Here is a 17,713-nt window from a genome sequence, read left to right on the forward strand (position 1 = left end):
GCTCTGACAGAGTATGTCGGATTAACCCTTGCCACCCCGCAGTTAACCCCTCCCTCCCTGCCATGCCGCCCAGGCCGCTGCCGGTCCCCGGTCTGACGCAGTGGCGGCTGCCGCTTACCTGGCTCGCTCCCCGGCCTGTGTACTATCCAAAAGTGTCAATGTCCGCTTGTGCCCCGTGCTTTTTCCCGCACTGTGCCCACTCGCCGCCGTTCTAGCCGGTCTCGGGCCCGTTCTGCCGCAGCCGCCGGTATTCCGTCCTGCGTGTGAAGGCAGTGCACATGCGCAGAGTGCGATGGAGCCTTCTGGTAAGGGCTAGTCCCTCACAGCATGACGCGCGCGCCCTGCCCACTGCGGCTTCCGTACCCGCCGCCATCTTTCTGCTCCCGGGCGGGGAAAGAAGATGCCAGTCGCCATGATGGTACTCCCTTCTTGCTGGGACTTGGGCTCGTTAAGCTTATGAGTAACCCCTTTATTGAGGCTAACGGGCCTTATTTGTATAACGGACTCCAATAGACCTATATATTAAACAATTACGGGTAGAGAGCAGTATCTCTGCGTTCAGCGGAAGTCACCCCAAAACGATCTGGAAATAAAAACATTACATTCCGTGATGTGTTTCTGTATATGAGCTGCATGTACAGCGCCGGACTTACTTCAAGGCCACCTACAAACACTCAAATGGCCACCGGAGAGTCTAGCGTGACATTTGCACCCCCTGCGGGAGATACATTTGGCTTAATTTGCCCCCCCCCGCCGTAAAGGAAAAGATCTGAAACGTGCCCCCCCACAACACCCAGTCACGCCATGACCGAGGGACTCAGCTGCTTTATAGGACCCCTGGTAGCAAGTAGTGAGCGGCTCCTAACACCAGCTACATGTAATGTAAGCGTGTGCATGTTAGCGCATGGCGTGTGAGCACATCAGTGGAGTCTTGCACCCAGACGCCAGTAACCCTAAGCTCAGCTCCGACAGAGAAGTCCGATGCGCGTGGGGGCTGGATCCCACCCAAAAATAAGCGTCAGCTCTTAACACTTGCTAGAAATTTTTACCATACCTTGCCTATCATGCTCTTTTTTTAGGTTAAATAACTGAACTCCAAGATTCTACCAAAGATAACACGCAAAACACATTTCAAACTTTTTTTTTTTTTTAATACATTTTACAAGAACAAAAAAAAATAAAATACAATATGAATGCATGAGAACGAGTCAGTAACTGGGAGAGCGCCTCATACGGCGTCCTAGGGGTCCAAGCCAAAAAACCCCAATTCCTGAGCCATTCGTGCAGAAAGGGGTCAGATACCAACAAATCAAAAACCAGCAGGATGAAGAAGCTGGTTTGCTGGGGGCCGTTAACCCCCACTGTGTGTTTATTGCTCCCAGACGAGTCAGTGTGGGGTTGTATGACATCAGGTAGTCCTCAGGAGCCATAGTTGGCCTCGTCGAAGGCTTTCCTTGCCCTCTTCAGCTCCTCGTTCATCGTCAGCAGGTCCTTTACTCTCGCGAATTTCCGAGGATCTTTCCGTATGAGGAAGACGATGTCTTCTACCTGCACCCTGCCCTGGCGTCCGATAGACATGGCCTTGTGGGTCTACGTGGAGAAGAAGAAAAAAAAAATTCAGAACATTCTTATTGATTACACTAAATCCGCACCTCGCATAGGCTTCCATTAGAAATTACATAAATTTTATTTTAACTCCCAAACTATCTTAAAAAATGTTTTTTTAAATATATCACCAAGAAAATGGCATCATGGGGGACAGATAACAAATCTGCAAAGTCAGGCGTGTTAAGGATTTTAACTATCCATATTTTACCAAATACAAATATCTATGTATAGTATAGATTGACTACTATTTCAGGTATTTTTAGGTACTTTTGGGGTTATTATTCGGTTAGAGGTTAATTGATGTTATCCTTTATCTGGTCACGTACATTAACAATGAACAGATCACTGTACCAGCATGTACTTAAAACATTTTATACAAGTATTGCTGTAACGATTCAAGCGGGTCACATCTATACGTCACAGGCTACATTATCAATTTATTAATACGACTGGCCTTAGGCAGTTCGGAGGCAATGATTTTTTTATACATTTAAATATTTACTTGTGGGGCTAAGGCATATTGGGGGATATTTTTAATTGTATTTATTATTTGCACTGTTCCCACTTCAGTGCGGATTGAGATCCTTTTGGGGATACATTTTGGATGCCGGAGACATCTCCGGGCTCCCCATACATTTTATTTCATTCGATTTGTCTTTGCTAATCACACTGATCAGCAAGCAGGGTTCCACAGTCCCGCTTTCCCAATTGCAATACACGTGATCAGCCAGCAGGGGAGAAATCCAATTCCAGCAGGGTCTAGAAAGATGCTGCTCAGTCTCTCCTGTCCTCCAGTGACCTTCCGGCGGGTGTCAGCAATGACATGTACCTGAAGGGGACGGCCAATCGCTTGATCTGGTATAGCTTGTATAACAGTGTACCGGTGCTGTATAATGATCAGTCCCTAGGAAGCCAACGATGCCGGATTCTGCAGACAGAGGAGAGTCCAGAGATCCAACAAACTCAGGACCTACCTGTTACATCCTAGTGGGTTTCCAGACACAGATGACTTAATACTACGTCCTAAGTGGCGCGAACGAGTTACCCGTTAGTGTGAGACATTACTTCCCAACTTGTCAAATTTCTGTATGAGGTAAGGCTGCCAGATACAGGTATTCCCTCTTATTACAGTGAGGTCACAGATGTGGATTCATCCGTTTATAGGGAGGTGTCTTGTCTCTATTTAGCAGCCTTCAGTTACCCAACAGGCAAGTTATTTAGGAAAACTTTTTTTTTTTAATTTGAATACTTTTATTTGGTTTCTTCCTGCCAAGTAGAATCACCATGAAATAACACCTTAGCAGAATATCACTCACTGTTTAGTGAATCTCTCCCTCAATTTATAGCTATAGACTTAAGCACAGATGACATTTAGCGTAGGGACCGGCAAACTCATAATCAATAATAAGTGCGGCCAGTGAAGAACACGCATTGTACAGACAGGATACTTAATCAATGCGTTCTAGAGTCACAAGTCAGGAGCGTTCTTCACATTCAATAAATGGGGATCAATGAATGTAATGAAACACACACACACACACGCGCTTATGTCAGGTACAGCCGGAGCGAACGCCGATGGCCCGATCACAGCATCTAATTATCGAATCTCTGCGGGTTATAGACGCGCCGCCCTAAGCGTCAGAACGAATACGAGCCGAGGTCACTCACCATCTCCGTAATGAACTCTATAACTAGATCTTCCAGGATGTCTACCGACTCGGTGTATGGATTCTGGTCATCTCCAAAGCCGTACATCATGCATCTCACTGGGGAACAGCACAGAAGGGGTTAATGCACAGATATCCACATTTTCCGCCATTAGTGGAAAGAGAAGCCACGTTCCTCACTGAGGAATATGTTCTAAGGCGATAAAAACTTAAAAACACCGTATGGGGAAGAAAATATTAACAGTATTTATATAAATATTTTTTTTCTTTCTTGTTGATAAAGTTGGCAAAAAAGATAGATTTGAAAAATAAATTGGACGACAGATAAGACACGCAGTCTGCCCGTAGTTCAGACTTCAGCGGTGACTTTGCGTCAGAGTCCAGGACTATGTATGGTGTATGTGACACGGGGCCCCAACATGTCAATTAAGATAACGGGGAGCATTCTTTATATCCATTACTATTAAAAAGGTAGCAGAGCGAATGGTTTAACGTTCATCTCCCATTATACCCAAGCAGCTCAGAAACGTACGCTCTTTGGAGAAAAGCCTCTTCCGTCGTCCGGGTCCTCCTTCCGCACCGCCTGCTGCGTCATCATTCTCTTCCTCAAACTACGCAAGAAACAAAGAGTTAAAGACGCGTTACACGGCGACATGCAGACGAGGAACAAGTACCCGCAAGCATCATTCACAATCATTTCAGATAAATCATGTCATGGGTCGAGAATAATAATAACTAATAATAATAATAATAAATGCAGCAAAAGTGTTATTGCCGCCCGGGTAAACTCAACTGAATGAAAGGCTTTATTAGACCCTCGGCAAACGCTCAGGTCCGATTTGGGCGAACCCTGTCCAATATAAACCTATTAACCCCTTGTGATCAGGATGAAGTTCTGCTGATGGATACAAGTCTGGAAAGGGCTACAGAGCTGTCTGAAGTGCTAAACCGCTGTCCATACCATCCAACGGAGGGGCCGAGACAGTACCGGGTCCTCACAAGAGCGCCCGTCATCCCAAACAGGTAAAATCATCAAGGAAGCCACAAAGGACGCAAGATCCATTGACCCGCAGGGCTCTATCGCCCCAACGCAGGTAAAGGGTTAATTAGGCATCAGAAAAACCTTGATTCCCGGCGGAACAGCAATGCAGAGACCCCCGCGGTTTGGGGGGCGCTTTGCTGCACCGGTCACCACAAATTCCGCTCTGTGTCCGAGATTCCCACGCGAACGTCCAGCCACCTGCACACTCTGTTCACCAATCACAACGCAACAGAAGGACTACCGGCCAACAAGAAGTTAAAAGTTTGGATTGGGAAAAAAATCCACAAAATGCCCCCCGAGCGAAACCAATTTTGCATCAGAATTCCTCCCCGGTGCAGGTGGAGACTGGTCAATACTACAGGAGTGTTTGCAGCTATTGCTGCTAGATGTGGCATTACCGGGTTTAGTCTCTAAGGGGCCGATTACTTTCTCAGAGTGCTGCAGGCACTTCCTTAGTGATGTCATCACCTCTTCCAACCCCCATATTCAGGATTTGCCCCACACTGCACCCCATCTGCAGAATTCCCTCCCCTGTGCGCAACTTTCAAAAACTAAAGAAAAAAAAAAAAAAAAAACACCTTTGCCTAGTAGCATACAACCTTCCCTCCCATCACTCTCAGCCAGCATCCTAATGAAGCCATTTGAACGACCAACAACCTCTACAGATCACCCGGACCCAACCAACCCATCCTCACCTCCGCTCAACCACCGACTAGACTGTAAGCTCCTGGGAGCAGGGCCTCTTCGCCTTTGGTACCAGTTTGTTATTGTGTGATTTTAAATTATTTCACTGATTGTAACAGCGCTACAGAATCTGCGGGCGCTATACAAAAGCAGTGAGTTTGCCTATAACGCTTGCAATACATATAGGTGCCCAGATTTAAATGGCTGCTCTTAGTCTGTGTATACGCTATATAAAGTATAAGTAGCCATGGAATCTTTACAGGTAGCCAAACTCATACAATAAGCAGTGACCACCACGCGTGACCTACACCCACGGCCCCCCGCGGACTCCCCACCAAAGCCCGTCCCCAATGACGTGTATAAATCAAACGTAGCTGCTTACGGTCTGATCTTCATCCTCATCAGCCATTCTCCTCAAATTCTACACAACAAACCGATGAGAGCAGTTACTTCCGCCTTTAAGTAATACTTCCGGGTGAACTAATATGGCATTGGCGCCAATCACATTACGCGCTTTCCTTAACTCACGCAAGAGTTCTAAACACCAAAACCACAACTTTTCCTGCGTACAGACAGATTCACGATCCCGGCCATTTTATTGGAGGCCAAGTGGTCTACTCTACTGAGAAATAACTGGCGGCGCTTAGATTTCGGTGGAGCAAAATTAACCCATGCAAGCCCTGCGTGCGAAATCACCAAAGAAAATGCGTGTATTCTTTGATAACTTATTAAAATGCATATTTCTGTCCGGTTACACGGTAAGGCTGCAGGGAGATCTTATACAAGCTCCCAGGATAAAAGAACCGCGTGTCATTTCTATGTCTATATTTCAATTATCCAAACACCAGCTGAAACAAGTCAGTCTCCTCTGCCAACCAAGCGCGTAGTACTTCCGCCAACCAGCGCTAGAGGGACACTGCTAGAAGACCTTTCCGCGGCGCAGTGTGATGACGCAGATGGTGTCGTTGTTAGTCCTGGGAGCTGCAACCGTTAGGCGCTGAATTTGAAATTTCTTGTGGAGCCGGAGTGACGGGCCGAGGGCGGACAAGCGGCGGTAAGTCCCGGCTGGGGGTCCCGGTGGCAGGGAGTCAGTGGGTAGGTCGCCCATGGGCCGAAGAATGTGCCCTTAACCCTGTGTGCGCCAGAGAGAAGACGCTGTCTTTTAATAGGTGTGCGCTACTAGTCACTAGAGTTGACATTCTAATTCATTGTATTATGTGATACACACACACACACACACACGTTTATTGTTCTTGGGTAAGGTAATCAAACACTACTTTTTTTTCCCTTTTTTTTTTAAAAACGCGTACTCTTTTGTCCTCCTCCTTATCGCTTTACATGTTAGCGGTGTTGTGATACGCGTGTAATCACAGTAAGGATGTCATGTGTATCACCTGCTCCTGAGATGGCGTTTAAAGTGACCCCGCGTAACCTGAAAAGTTTTAGTTCTTGGTGTATAAAACCATAAAAGCATTATAAAAAAAAAAGATAATAATAATAAAACCAAAAAAAAACCTTGAGTTTGGCTCAATCGGAGAATCATTGATTAAAAAATATATACCGAGGGAGGGAAGGAAAAGCCGGAGAACCGGGATCAAGATGAAAACATGAGAGCGTCTCGTGTCTGAGCGTTTTCTCCTCGCCGCTGATCATCTGCTTTCCTCTCTGCTTTTCAGGCACCATGCGCAGAAGCTCGGTCAGTAACCGCCAGTCCCTCCTGCCCCTGCGGGTGCAAGACAGCAACAGGATGGGGCTCACCACCCCCCAGAAGTGGGTTCCTATTCTATTGAGTTTATGTGCCTGTCAGTGTGGGGGGCTTCGCGTTTCGGTTGCGTTACTTTTATACCTGTGCGTTGACGGTCGCTGTATCTCTCATGTTTTATGTTTGCGCTCCTAGCAAAGACAGACACGGGTTTGGCAAACTGTCCGTGACGAAGCCGCATTCCGGGGCGTCTGAGCGGAAGACCAGCTTTTTTGGGAAAAGGTACGTTTTTGTTCTATTGTTGGCCCTTTGCTTCTTTTTACTGTAACTGTAGCGGTGAGCGATCCTCTCCAAACAGCCGAACCAAAGAATGCCGTATGTATTTCTGCGTCTTTGGTAGAGAAGGGAAGTGGTTTTAATACCGCAGACGTCTGCCTTTTCCGCAGGGCCAGCGCGGGGACGGGGCGCACCAGTCAGTACGGTGCTTTTGGGGGAAACGACAAAATCAAGGACCCCAGACCGCTGCACGACAAATCCTTCATCCAACAATGTATACGTCAGCTGTGTGAGGTGAGACCCCCATCTCAAGCATGACTGAGCAGAGTTCAGTGGCTCTTATTGCATGACAACGATCCACATGTTTGAAGATGATGTCATGCATGTCCTATGAAAACACAGTTTGTCTTTAGTGTATATCGCTCCACGTAGACTCAACTGCATCCCTCATTTATTAAAACCTTTCCACGGTGTGATTATCGCATTAAATAAAGATGCTTCAAGAAGCCAACAGCCTATCGGGAACCAGCTTTTGCGCCACGTGGCAATTGAGTTTTCCTGGCAACAATTGCAAACGAGTCAAACGTTTACATGTCTGAAGCTGTTTCTGTGAAGGAGTTGGCCGCTCGGTAGGATTATAATTCTCATCGGTATCAAAGTTTTAGCAGAGCCGGTGGGACAGCAGCTTTAAATCATGCGGTTTAGCCGGGTGTCGGAGGAAAGACTTCTTCCTGCCGCTTAAAGGGGTGACGTGAAAAAGCTTCATCGGGAAATTCCATCTTATTAGCCGTCGGCTTCCGCTGATGCGACGTTCATTCTAGTGTTGTCATTCACTGAACCCGGCCGCGGGGAGCACGGCACCCAAAATACTCGTTTAAATTCCCTAATTTTTTCCCCCTCGTTTCCTTTGTAGTTTCTGAATGAAAACGGCTACTCGCAGACGATTACTGTGAAGTCTCTGCAGGGTCCGTCGACCAAGGACTTCTTGAAGATCTTTGCCTTTATATACAGCTTTATTTGCCCAAATTATGAGATCCCCGACTCCAAGTTTGAGGAGGAGATTCCACGGCTCTTTAAGGAACTCGGGTGAGTGGATCTAAAGGAGACAGCTGCAGCGCATGCATCAAGTAGAGAACGACGCTCTTTACTTTACTGGCGCTGCTTTGGGGTATTTTATATATTTGTTTGCGGTTTTCTCCATAGTGGTATTTTGCGTGGAGACGGTGACTGTTCTGAATCTCGTTTTTATCGTTACCCAGGTACCCCTTTGCCCTGTCCAAGAGCTCCATGTACACGGTTGGGGCCCCTCACACTTGGCCCCAGATCGTGGCCGCTTTAATCTGGCTCATAGACTGTGTGAAGGTAGGAGTTTGCCTTCCTCCGCTCCGCTGCTTCGGATTTATGATCCGCGGGAATGTTTGAATCGCTAACCGCCTTCTCCTCCTGTCCATGTCAGCTAAGCTGCGTGCTGCACGTAGAGGACCACGTGTTTGAGGAGCCAGCGGGAGAGCAGAGCGAGAACGGGGTCGACTTTAACCAGGTACAGATATTATATATACTCAGTCACACTATAGATTTATATATATATCTATCACACACCCCGACACCGGGTACAGAGATTACCCAGTCATGCTATATGCAAGCAGGTAATATCGCTGCCTTGTAGAGTAAGGGACGTTTCAGTGGTTTTTTTTGGGGGGGGGGGGTTAGTATTTTTTGTAAAACATTTAAAGGTGCTGTCCCACTCACACAAAGAATGAACTGTTCCCTCTATTATGTTATACAGATAAAACAGCTCTGTCGTCTCCATCTATTCTCGTATGGTTTAATAAAATGAAAATGCGCTGCGGGCTACTGACATAACTAGAAACATAGAATATCCTTGCAGATCGGCCCCATCCGGCCCCCGTCTAGTCACCCGTTTCTCCTGCTGTAAAGACTCAAACCTTAATCAGTCGTTGGTCTCGTCTTAGATTCAGGAGCCGTATGTCTATCCCATGCATTTTTAGTACCCTCACTGTATCAGCCTCTACCACTTCTGCTGGGAGGCTGATTTCCGGTCGAACAGTTACAGCCCGGGTCCTCTAGCTGTAGTCGCCAGTCCCTAGCTGAGCAGATCCACCACGTACGCCGTCGAATGCCGTGTAGACTGAACGTGGATCCGTTGCTGTGAATTTTGCCCCAGGGTTAGCTTTCCGGTTCTGAATCGCTGCCGTGTGGTTGCAGGTGTTCTTGGAGTACACCACGCGCTGCTATGACCAGTTTATGGAGGGACGCGACACCTTCGATGAGATCGACAGCGACGTCTGCTCCAGGCTCAGTAAGTAAACGTTACGTCTGATCAGAGGCAGTTAAAGCGAGTGGGAGACGGACCTATTTAACTCTTAATGTGCTGCGTTCACGTGCGCTTTAATGTTTCCCGGGATGTCTCGTTTAGTTTCGGAGATGTCGGATGTGAACGGGAGAGAGATGTTTCACACGCCGGGCGCTTGCAGATGGCCAACCTCGTGACGCTATAAGTTTATGTCACAATCGCTACTAATTTACGAGCGTGATGTACAGTAAATACTATATTATCAGTCGGGTGACAAAGAAGCCTGGCGTCTCCAGATCATGCCTTATCTAGCGCCTAATAACTGACCTGTTATCGCGCCGGCAGCACTTTATATCAACGCGGCTTCTGATTTATTATGTATTTCCGCTAAATGTTCGCAAAATTGCCGTGATGGCTCTAGCGGCGCCCCGGCTTCCGCTCTTGCCGCGCCTTATCAGAGACCTCTGGCGGCTTTACAGCTCGGATGGAAGGCAGATTCAGATCCATCATTTATATTATACGAGCCTATATTATCCACGAGCTGTCCCTCACCCTGCGCGTCTCTCCCTCTCCGCAGAGGACGCGTACAGCGTGGAGGAGTCCCAGCTGGAGTCCATGCAGGCCGAGTCCAAGAGACTGATGGAGGAGATCGAGCGGCTGGAGAAAGAGAAGGAGAACGAGCCGGTTGGTATTGAGAAGTTCATTACAGCTCATCCCATCGGGGAGTCATTTTAAGGAATATTCACCCTGCGTTAAATAGTTTTAACAGTTTGTGTGCTGGGGCTTTGCACGGATTATTTGCCAGTTTTAAAAACGGTTTCTTCCGTCTTCCCAAAAGGGGATAAAGACTTCTTCCTGCTGCTAAAGGGGTAACATGAAAGAGCTTCATCGGGGGGCAAATCTACCCCCCGTCAGTAAATATGTTACCGCTTTGTTTTTTTAGGATCGTTTGGCCTCAATGAGGAAACTGAAAGCCTCGCTGCAGGCGGACATCCAAAAATACCAGAATTATCTGACGGAGATCGAGTCGCATTCCACGTTGCTGTCCCAGCGCGTCGCCAGCATCTCTGAGGAGCTCGAGGCAGCAGGTGGGTGACCTGACGGCAAAGACTCCCCCCCCCCCCCCCAAAAAAAAAGTCCATGACGCGGCGCGGGATCTAAATAGGGGCTACTGGTGCCACCCAACGTCCTTATCTTAAAGACAGGAGAGCTATAAACCTTCATAACGCTCGAGAACAAAAGGCTTCCTTTAGAGGATAAAGGGTTAATATCCTCGCTTATCATGTTGGGGAATTTCTTCAATATATATATCTTTATTTTTTTTGGAAATCTCTAGAGCTGGAGTGCGAAGCGATAAAGCAGGAGAACCTTCGTCTGAAGAACATCCTGGACAACCAGAAGTACTCGGTGGCCGACATCGAGAGGATAAAGTACGAGGAGAACGAGCTGCAGCAGGCGATAAGCAAACTGACCAAAGATCTGGACGAGGACAAGCAGCACCTGTGGAGCGAGGAGCTGAAATACGCCAAGATCCGCGAGTCTGTAAGTCATGTCACCGGCACGGTCGCCGCCGGCGATGGCTCGCCGTCTTTCATAAAGAGCAATGCTGGTGCCGTCACCGTGGCAACCAAATTGGCCCCTTTGATTGCATTAGAATCGCTCTAAGTACGTCTCGGGCAGCCTTTGTAAGGACGGAGGAGAAGGGAAGTTGATTAGATAACGCTGGCTGTGCCACAGGCTGCCACTCTTACTGGTTTCTGTTGGGTAAAATACTAACAATCACGCTAATTGGCAAACGAAGCAAAAGCACGAGTTGTGTAATTAAATGTTTTTATACAGAGGGAGGCTGGGAAGAAAGTTAGCGGTTATGGAAAGTTTTTGAGTTAAATCGCTATTTATTTTGCTGTAAAGGTGGAGACGCAGCTGACGGAGTTTCACAAGCTGGCCCGGAAGGTGCGGCTGATCCCGTCCTCCGCGGAGAACGCCAATGGGCACGACTTTCAGATCCACTGTAACCTGGACAGCGAGCAGGGCAGCCTGGCCCAGTGCCGGAACAAAATCCACGTAAGGAGGGGGCCGCTGGAGGGCCAAAATCCACGTGAGGAGGGGGCCGCTGGAGGGCCAAAATCCACGTGAGGAGGGGGCCGCTGGAGGGCCAAAATCCACGTGAGGAGGGGGCCGCTGGAGGGCCAAAATCCACGTGAGGAGGGGGCCGCTGGAGGGCCAAAATCCACGTGAGGAGGGGGCCGCTGGAGGGCCAAAATCCACGTGAGGAGGGGGCCGCTGGAGGGCCAAAATCCATGTGAGGAGGGGGCCGCTGGAGGGCCAAAATCCATGTGAGGAGGGGGCCGCTGGAGGGCCAAAATCCATGTGAGGAGGGGGCCGCTGGAGGGCCAAAATCAATGTGAGGAGGTTGCCGTGGGTCACTGCTGGGGCAGAATCAATGTGAGGAGGGGGGCAGTCTGGAGTAAAAGAGACACACACACACGTCTGCCAGTCCTACGCTGCCCTCTCATGTATTTGCCCCCTCGCGGGGCAATGTTCTGGAACACGTTAATAGCTTTTAGTAAGAAGAGTTAATTTGTTTGAATCGTCTCGCTGTGTCACGCTCCGTGTTGAAATCTATGCATTTTCACTGATGTTTAACCCTTTAAATATGTTAAAGGTTCCTCTCGTAGAAATTTTGTCTCAGTCTGAAGGACAGATAACGAGCGCTGCGAATAAGAAGATGGGAGTGGAGGACATGATTGAGCAGGTCGGTCTGGGCTGGGGACTCATCCTGTGATCTGCGGCTTGGCATAGGGGTCAGCGGCGGGGTCTGGGCATTATTGGGACTTTGTGCCTTATTCCTGGCTATTTGTGTAACTGAGTGGGATATTTAGAGGTAGAATAATGGACGCCGATTAGGTTAGAAAGCCATTTCTTGCTGTTTCTATACACATTATTGGGGATTTCAAGGCTGCTGCATCCCATGATACCCAGCAAACATTCTGAGAAGCCAGGGTCATTGGGGAGGAAAAACACACAGGGATTTGAGGCCGAAAGAGGGACTGGTCAGACTTAACAGGGGCACTTGGTAGGAATGTTATGCTTCTTGCAGAACGTATTCTTTCATCTGAAATGATTTCCTAAACCGTCTCCAATTCGTAATCTTTCCCATCTTTCTTCAGCTCAATACCCTCATAGCAGAAAAGAAAAATGACGTGAAGGTCCAGAAGGACGAGGCCCAGAAACTGGATGAGTATTACCAGCAGAGAGTGGAGGTGAGACTTGGGGACAGGGGTAATAAGCTAGGGGTGGTGGGTAGAGGGTAAGTGTTGGTGGCAAATCCCATGCGAGGACAAGGAACGATGTCGGGTCCGACGTGGCTTTGGTGGCAGCGTACGACCAGCGACGGCTGTTTCCGTCAGTGGACACGATGGCTGATGGAACTACCGTATTTGCTCGATTATAAGACGCGGTTTTTTTCAGAGCAAATGCTCTGAAAAATACCCCTCGTCTTCTAATCGGGGTCGTCTTCTAATCAGACCTCAAATAGAGTCTGATTAGGAGACTAAGATCCAGATCCCCCGCACCGCTGCAGGGGACCTGGATCCTCCTGTCTCACCCCCCCCCCCCCCCCATCATACACACTTACCGGTGCTTCCTGCTGTATTGCCGGGGCAGCGGGTTGACGTCTACGCGATCCGCGTAGACAACGTCCGCTGCAGCCGGAAGGAGGTGTGGCTAGCAGCGGGGGTTGTCTGCGTCCGTCGCGTAGACCTTCCCCGACTGTCAGAGATCTCTGATCTCTGACAGCCGGGGAAAGTATACGCGACGGACGCATACAAACCCCCGCTGCCAACTCCACCTCCTTCCGGCTGCAGCAGAAGGCGACGTCAACCCGCTGCCCCGGCTGGAAGCACCGGTAAGAGGGGGGAGAGCGGGGGAAGGGGGGGGAGAGAGTGTGTGTGTTAGTTAGTTAGTTAAATGGGGGTATAGGGTGTGTGTGTTAAATGGGGGCATAGGGCATTTCTGGAGTGGCGTTAAGGGGGCATTTAATAGAGCACTCTGCCTCCTGAAATGCCTTATACCTCCCTATATGCCACTCTGCCCCATAATATGCATTTTAACCCCCTAAATGCCAGAATGGGATATAGGGGTATAAGGCATTTCTGGAGGCAGAGTGGCACATAGGGGGTCAAAAGGCATACCATGGGGCACAGTGGCATATAGAGGGTTAAAAGGCATATCATGGGCCACAGTGCCATATTGGAGTGGCAAGCCTGGGGGCAGATGTGCGTAACTGGGGGACAGGTTGGAAAATACAAGAAATAAAAACAAAAAAAATCTTTTTCTCAATCATAGCTTTTATTAAAAAAAATAGTTTACATGAATTAACATTTACTGGTAAAACTTTTTTCCTTTGGGGTCGTCTTATATTCAGGCTTTTCCTTTGTTTCCTAAGTTAATATTCAGATTTTGGGGGGTCGTCTTATAATCAGGGTCGTCTTATAATCGAGCAAATACGGTATAATGATTATATCGTATATGATACATATAATATAATCCTGGTAGTAACACTAAAGAACAATATCCATGGCGTTTGCTCTGGTCTCGATTATCGTTGCTCTGGTCTCTATTATCGTTGCTCTGGTCTCTATTATCGTTGCTCTGGTCTCGATTATCGTTGCTCTGGTCTCGATTATCGTTGCTCTGGTCTCTGTCTGTTCTCAGGAAGCCGAGGAGGATGAGAAGAAATGGACCTCCGAGATCGAGTCGCTGGAGAAACACCGGCAGCTGCTCGAGTCCGGGGTCAACAAAAGCATGGACGAGGCAGTGAAGGAGCTCCAAAAGGTCCAGCAGGAGTGAGTATCACGGAAACCCAAAAGCCAGGCTTCCCGCTTATAGTCCACGTGGTGTCCGTAATACGAGGGATTCACCTCCCGCGGGATCCTCCAAGACCCAGCTTCAAACAGATCATAAAAAATCTATCCGTTTTGTGTGTGTGCATGTATATATTTTTTTAAAAATATATTTTGTGTATGTATGTGTGTGTGTATATATATATATACACACACACACACACACATAATTTATATATATATTTATACACATACAAAATAATCAAAACAGATTTTATATATATATATATTTATAGATTATTCTGTGTGTATGGTGTGTGTGTGTGTGTGTGTGTGTGTGTGTATATATGTATATATATATATGTGTGTGTTTATATACATTTATAATCTGATTATTATTCTGCCCGTAGACTACAGCTGGTCGAGCATCAAACGGAAGAAGAGATGAGGCAGGTGGGAAGTAAGCTGGTGCGCGTGGTGAACGCCGTGGCTAATCACGTGGCGGTGATAGAGGTGAGCCCGTTTTGACCAAAGTTACAGGCAGATCGGCCCCATCCGGCCCCTGTCTAATCGCTCGGTTCTCCTTCTGTAAAGACTCAAACCTTAATCAGCCGTTGGTCTTGTCTTAGATTCAGGAGCCGTATGTCTAACCCATGCATGTTTAATACCCTCATTGTAACAGCCCTTACCACTTCTGCTGGGAGGCTTTTCCGCTTATCTACCACCCTCTCAGTAAAGTAAAACTTCTTTACATTACAGTTAAGCCTCTGGCCCCTCTAGCTTTAGTTACACACAAATGTTATTGTAATGTGTTTCTGTCGCCTGATCTGCTTCATTTATTGAAAAATAGGAAATTTAGACGTTAATTAATAATTTGTCGCTCTGGGTCTGGCGCAGGAATTGGTGGCCGTTCGGGGCATTCGCAGACCCTCCATCCAGCAGAAGGGGGTTTAAACTTTAATCATTTCTCTGTACAGAATTCTTTTGTTTAACGTTTTTATTCCCGAATCCCCTCCAGAAACACCTGGAGGAGCGGCGGCTGAAGGTGGAGCGGGAGTTCGAGGAGTTCCGCAAGGAGGACTTACTGGCTGACCTGCGAGATTTTCTCTCCAGATACAAGAAGAAGGTCCAGGTCCTGAAGGAGTCGGGAGACTAGCCGCGGCCGCAGCCGTCCTCCCTTTATACGTAGAACTGTCTGCGGCCTCTGAAGTCTTCCGCCAGTCTCAAGGAGCCGCGCATGGGGAGGGATGAGACTCTCCTCTGCGGCACCGCCAGCGATCTGCTGCGGGAAGACAAAAGGCCGTCTTTTTTTATTGCTAAACGGCCGCCGGCTCCTCTACAGACTATCTTTTTGGGGGAAAATGCATTTCCAAAAGGGACACGTTGTACATGTAGAGGGGCTGCAGCTGTCGTATGCGATGAGCGGCCCCTTTAACCCGATCCTTGCTGATCCGCGTTCTAGCTGGTTACTGTTACACGTGTTTGGATGCCGTTGTGTTACAGTTAACGTTTGTGTCGCGATCCCCAAAGAAAAGATCCGACCCTTAAAGCTTACGCCACCAATCTAAAATAAACCACGTCATAAATTAACCCCTCCAGCTCTTTTAATCCCAAATCACAAGTGTGTCGGCTTCTGCCTGTGCGGCTCTGCAGGGTCGGGGGGGGAGGTGTATTGGTGTTTTTCACTCTTTGTTGTGGTGTTTGGACTGGTGTGTCTGTCTGTCTGTGGGCATTTCCTGTGGTGTGTCACTGTTGGCTCTGTGCGGTGTGTGTATAGCATTCGGTGTCACTGTTTGTGGCTCTGCAGTGTGTATCAGCCGCTGTCACTGATTGTGTGTGTATAGCGTTCTTTGTGCAGCAGTGTATGTGTCAAATTGCTTTTCTGGTGGCGTCACCATGGGTTTCTTGTGTGTTACCATGCGTTTTGTGTTTCTGGTGGTGTGTACAGCAGTGTGTGTCACTGTATTAATGTGTGTTGTGTATATTGATGCGTGTCACTGTGTGTTGTGTATATTAATGGCTGCCGCTGATGGTAAATGTGTGGCTCTCATCTACCCCATGAATCAAACCCACCCCGCGGAGTGTTTGCCCTATGGCCGGTCCGGGGCCGAGTGCGGCCCGTTCCCCTCTGTTTTGTACCTCTTCGAGGGCATTTCTCATTGTGTATCAGATGAGCTTCATATATAAATCTAAAAGCAAATACTATGTTCCTGCGTAAAGGTTCAGAGATTTCCAGCTGCTGTTCCACTAAACACAAAACATCGCAGCAAATCCTACACCTTTTCCAGTCTGATTGTAAGAGGATAACGCTGATTTTTTAAATATTTGTTATTAAACTTTTTTACCCAGCCGCCTCTGGCTGTTCTCTCGCACTTCGAGTCGTCTTTGTTAATCAGTAAAGTAACCATGTGAGCTACTAAATAAAGCTGCGTGACATAGGAGCAGCAGAGCGGACTGCTCCTTCCTACGGCAAGAGTCCATGTTTTCTTTTAATATTATAGTTCCTTTCTTTAAGTCTGTTTTCTGCCACAAATTGAAGATTCACCAATACATCACACTAAGGAAGCAACACCCGGGTGATTATAACCTCATTGTGAAGTAAATATATATATAAATAGTATATGTCTACCATATAATACACACAGGGGTGCAACGAGAAACCACAGGGTCATGATGCCCAAATTACCCCAGGGGCCCCCATCTTCACCAAGCAACATGCGCCATCTTTGCCCCAAGCAGCTTATCGGCGCCATCTTTGTCCCAAGCAGCTTGTCTGTGCCATCCCTGTCCCCAAAAACGTGTTTGCTTTCTTTGCCCCCCACCCTTTCCAACCTACACTCTAGCACACATATGTAAACACACACACATACTAACGCACTCCATCTCACCCCGCTTACAAATACACGCTCGTGTACAAACATGCATGCATGCATACATACATACATACATACACCTACCTACTTCCTCTCTCCTGCCCCTGCTTACCTCTCACCCCTCCGGCAGCCTCGGTTTCGCCGCGGGGGTTGCGTGTTGTAACGCGACCCCGAGACGTTCCTCTTCAGAATACTTTAGAAAGGGCCCTTCGGACCCGGAACGGCACGGTGCTGGCCGGAAGGGCCGTTTCTAAACTATGCTGAATCCGTAGGAGGAGACAGGAGCCAGGGCTGACGGGGGTCGCAGCCTCCACGGAGTTCATATAATTCCCCCGAATAGTAAAAAAAAAAAATAGTTTTTTCAGCCAGGTATGCTCCAGCCAATCCACACGTAATACCCGGTATAATTAGTATTGGAATATAGCGGCCGTTGGCGGCTCCGGGCCGGCCCCGCATTGTTTAAGATCTTTTTCCGTGCCGCCGCTGCTAAAAAAATTTCTGAAATAAATCCCCTCACTATATGAGCCTCTACCACCTCTGCCGGGAGGCTGTTCACTGTTCTAAAGTGACAGACTGGAGCAGTCCGGCCCATTTTTGCTGATTAATCCGAGCCTGCCGCAGACACGTAAGACGAGCTACGTTTGACTCCGTGCCCAGAGAGTTATTTTTAACCCCGCAAACACGCCGCGTGATTCCCCTCTCG

General features: G+C 48.0%; 2 protein-coding genes across 2 annotated transcripts; one reads left to right on the plus strand and one right to left on the minus strand.

Moving 5' to 3' along the window:
• Positions 1-1,419: 1,419 nt before the first annotated feature.
• On the minus strand, positions 1,420-5,410 carry LOC149280726 (transcription initiation factor TFIID subunit 13-like). The gene is made up of 4 exons (XM_089500148.1): positions 5,384-5,410; positions 3,808-3,886; positions 3,277-3,374; positions 1,420-1,590 (listed from the first exon to the last, which is right to left on the minus strand). Exons 1-4 carry the CDS (start codon positions 5,408-5,410, stop codon positions 1,420-1,422), a joined length of 375 nt encoding a protein of 124 aa, XP_089356274.1.
• A 1,272-nt stretch (positions 5,411-6,682) lies between these two features.
• On the plus strand, positions 6,683-15,293 carry LOC149280727 (kinetochore protein NDC80 homolog). The gene is made up of 16 exons (XM_089500119.1): positions 6,683-6,771; positions 6,899-6,985; positions 7,150-7,273; positions 7,893-8,065; positions 8,239-8,341; positions 8,436-8,519; positions 9,206-9,299; positions 9,871-9,977; positions 10,237-10,381; positions 10,630-10,835; positions 11,205-11,357; positions 11,959-12,048; positions 12,464-12,556; positions 14,010-14,140; positions 14,548-14,650; positions 15,156-15,293. Exons 1-16 carry the CDS (start codon positions 6,683-6,685, stop codon positions 15,291-15,293), a joined length of 1,920 nt encoding a protein of 639 aa, XP_089356245.1.
• The last annotated feature ends 2,420 nt before the right edge of the window (positions 15,294-17,713 follow it).

This window comes from Sceloporus occidentalis, unplaced genomic scaffold (assembly GCF_023333645.1).
Source record: "Sceloporus occidentalis isolate IW3139 unplaced genomic scaffold, rSceOcc1.0.p SCAF_148, whole genome shotgun sequence".
In the NCBI taxonomy this organism is placed as follows: domain Eukaryota; kingdom Metazoa; phylum Chordata; class Lepidosauria; order Squamata; family Phrynosomatidae; genus Sceloporus; species Sceloporus occidentalis.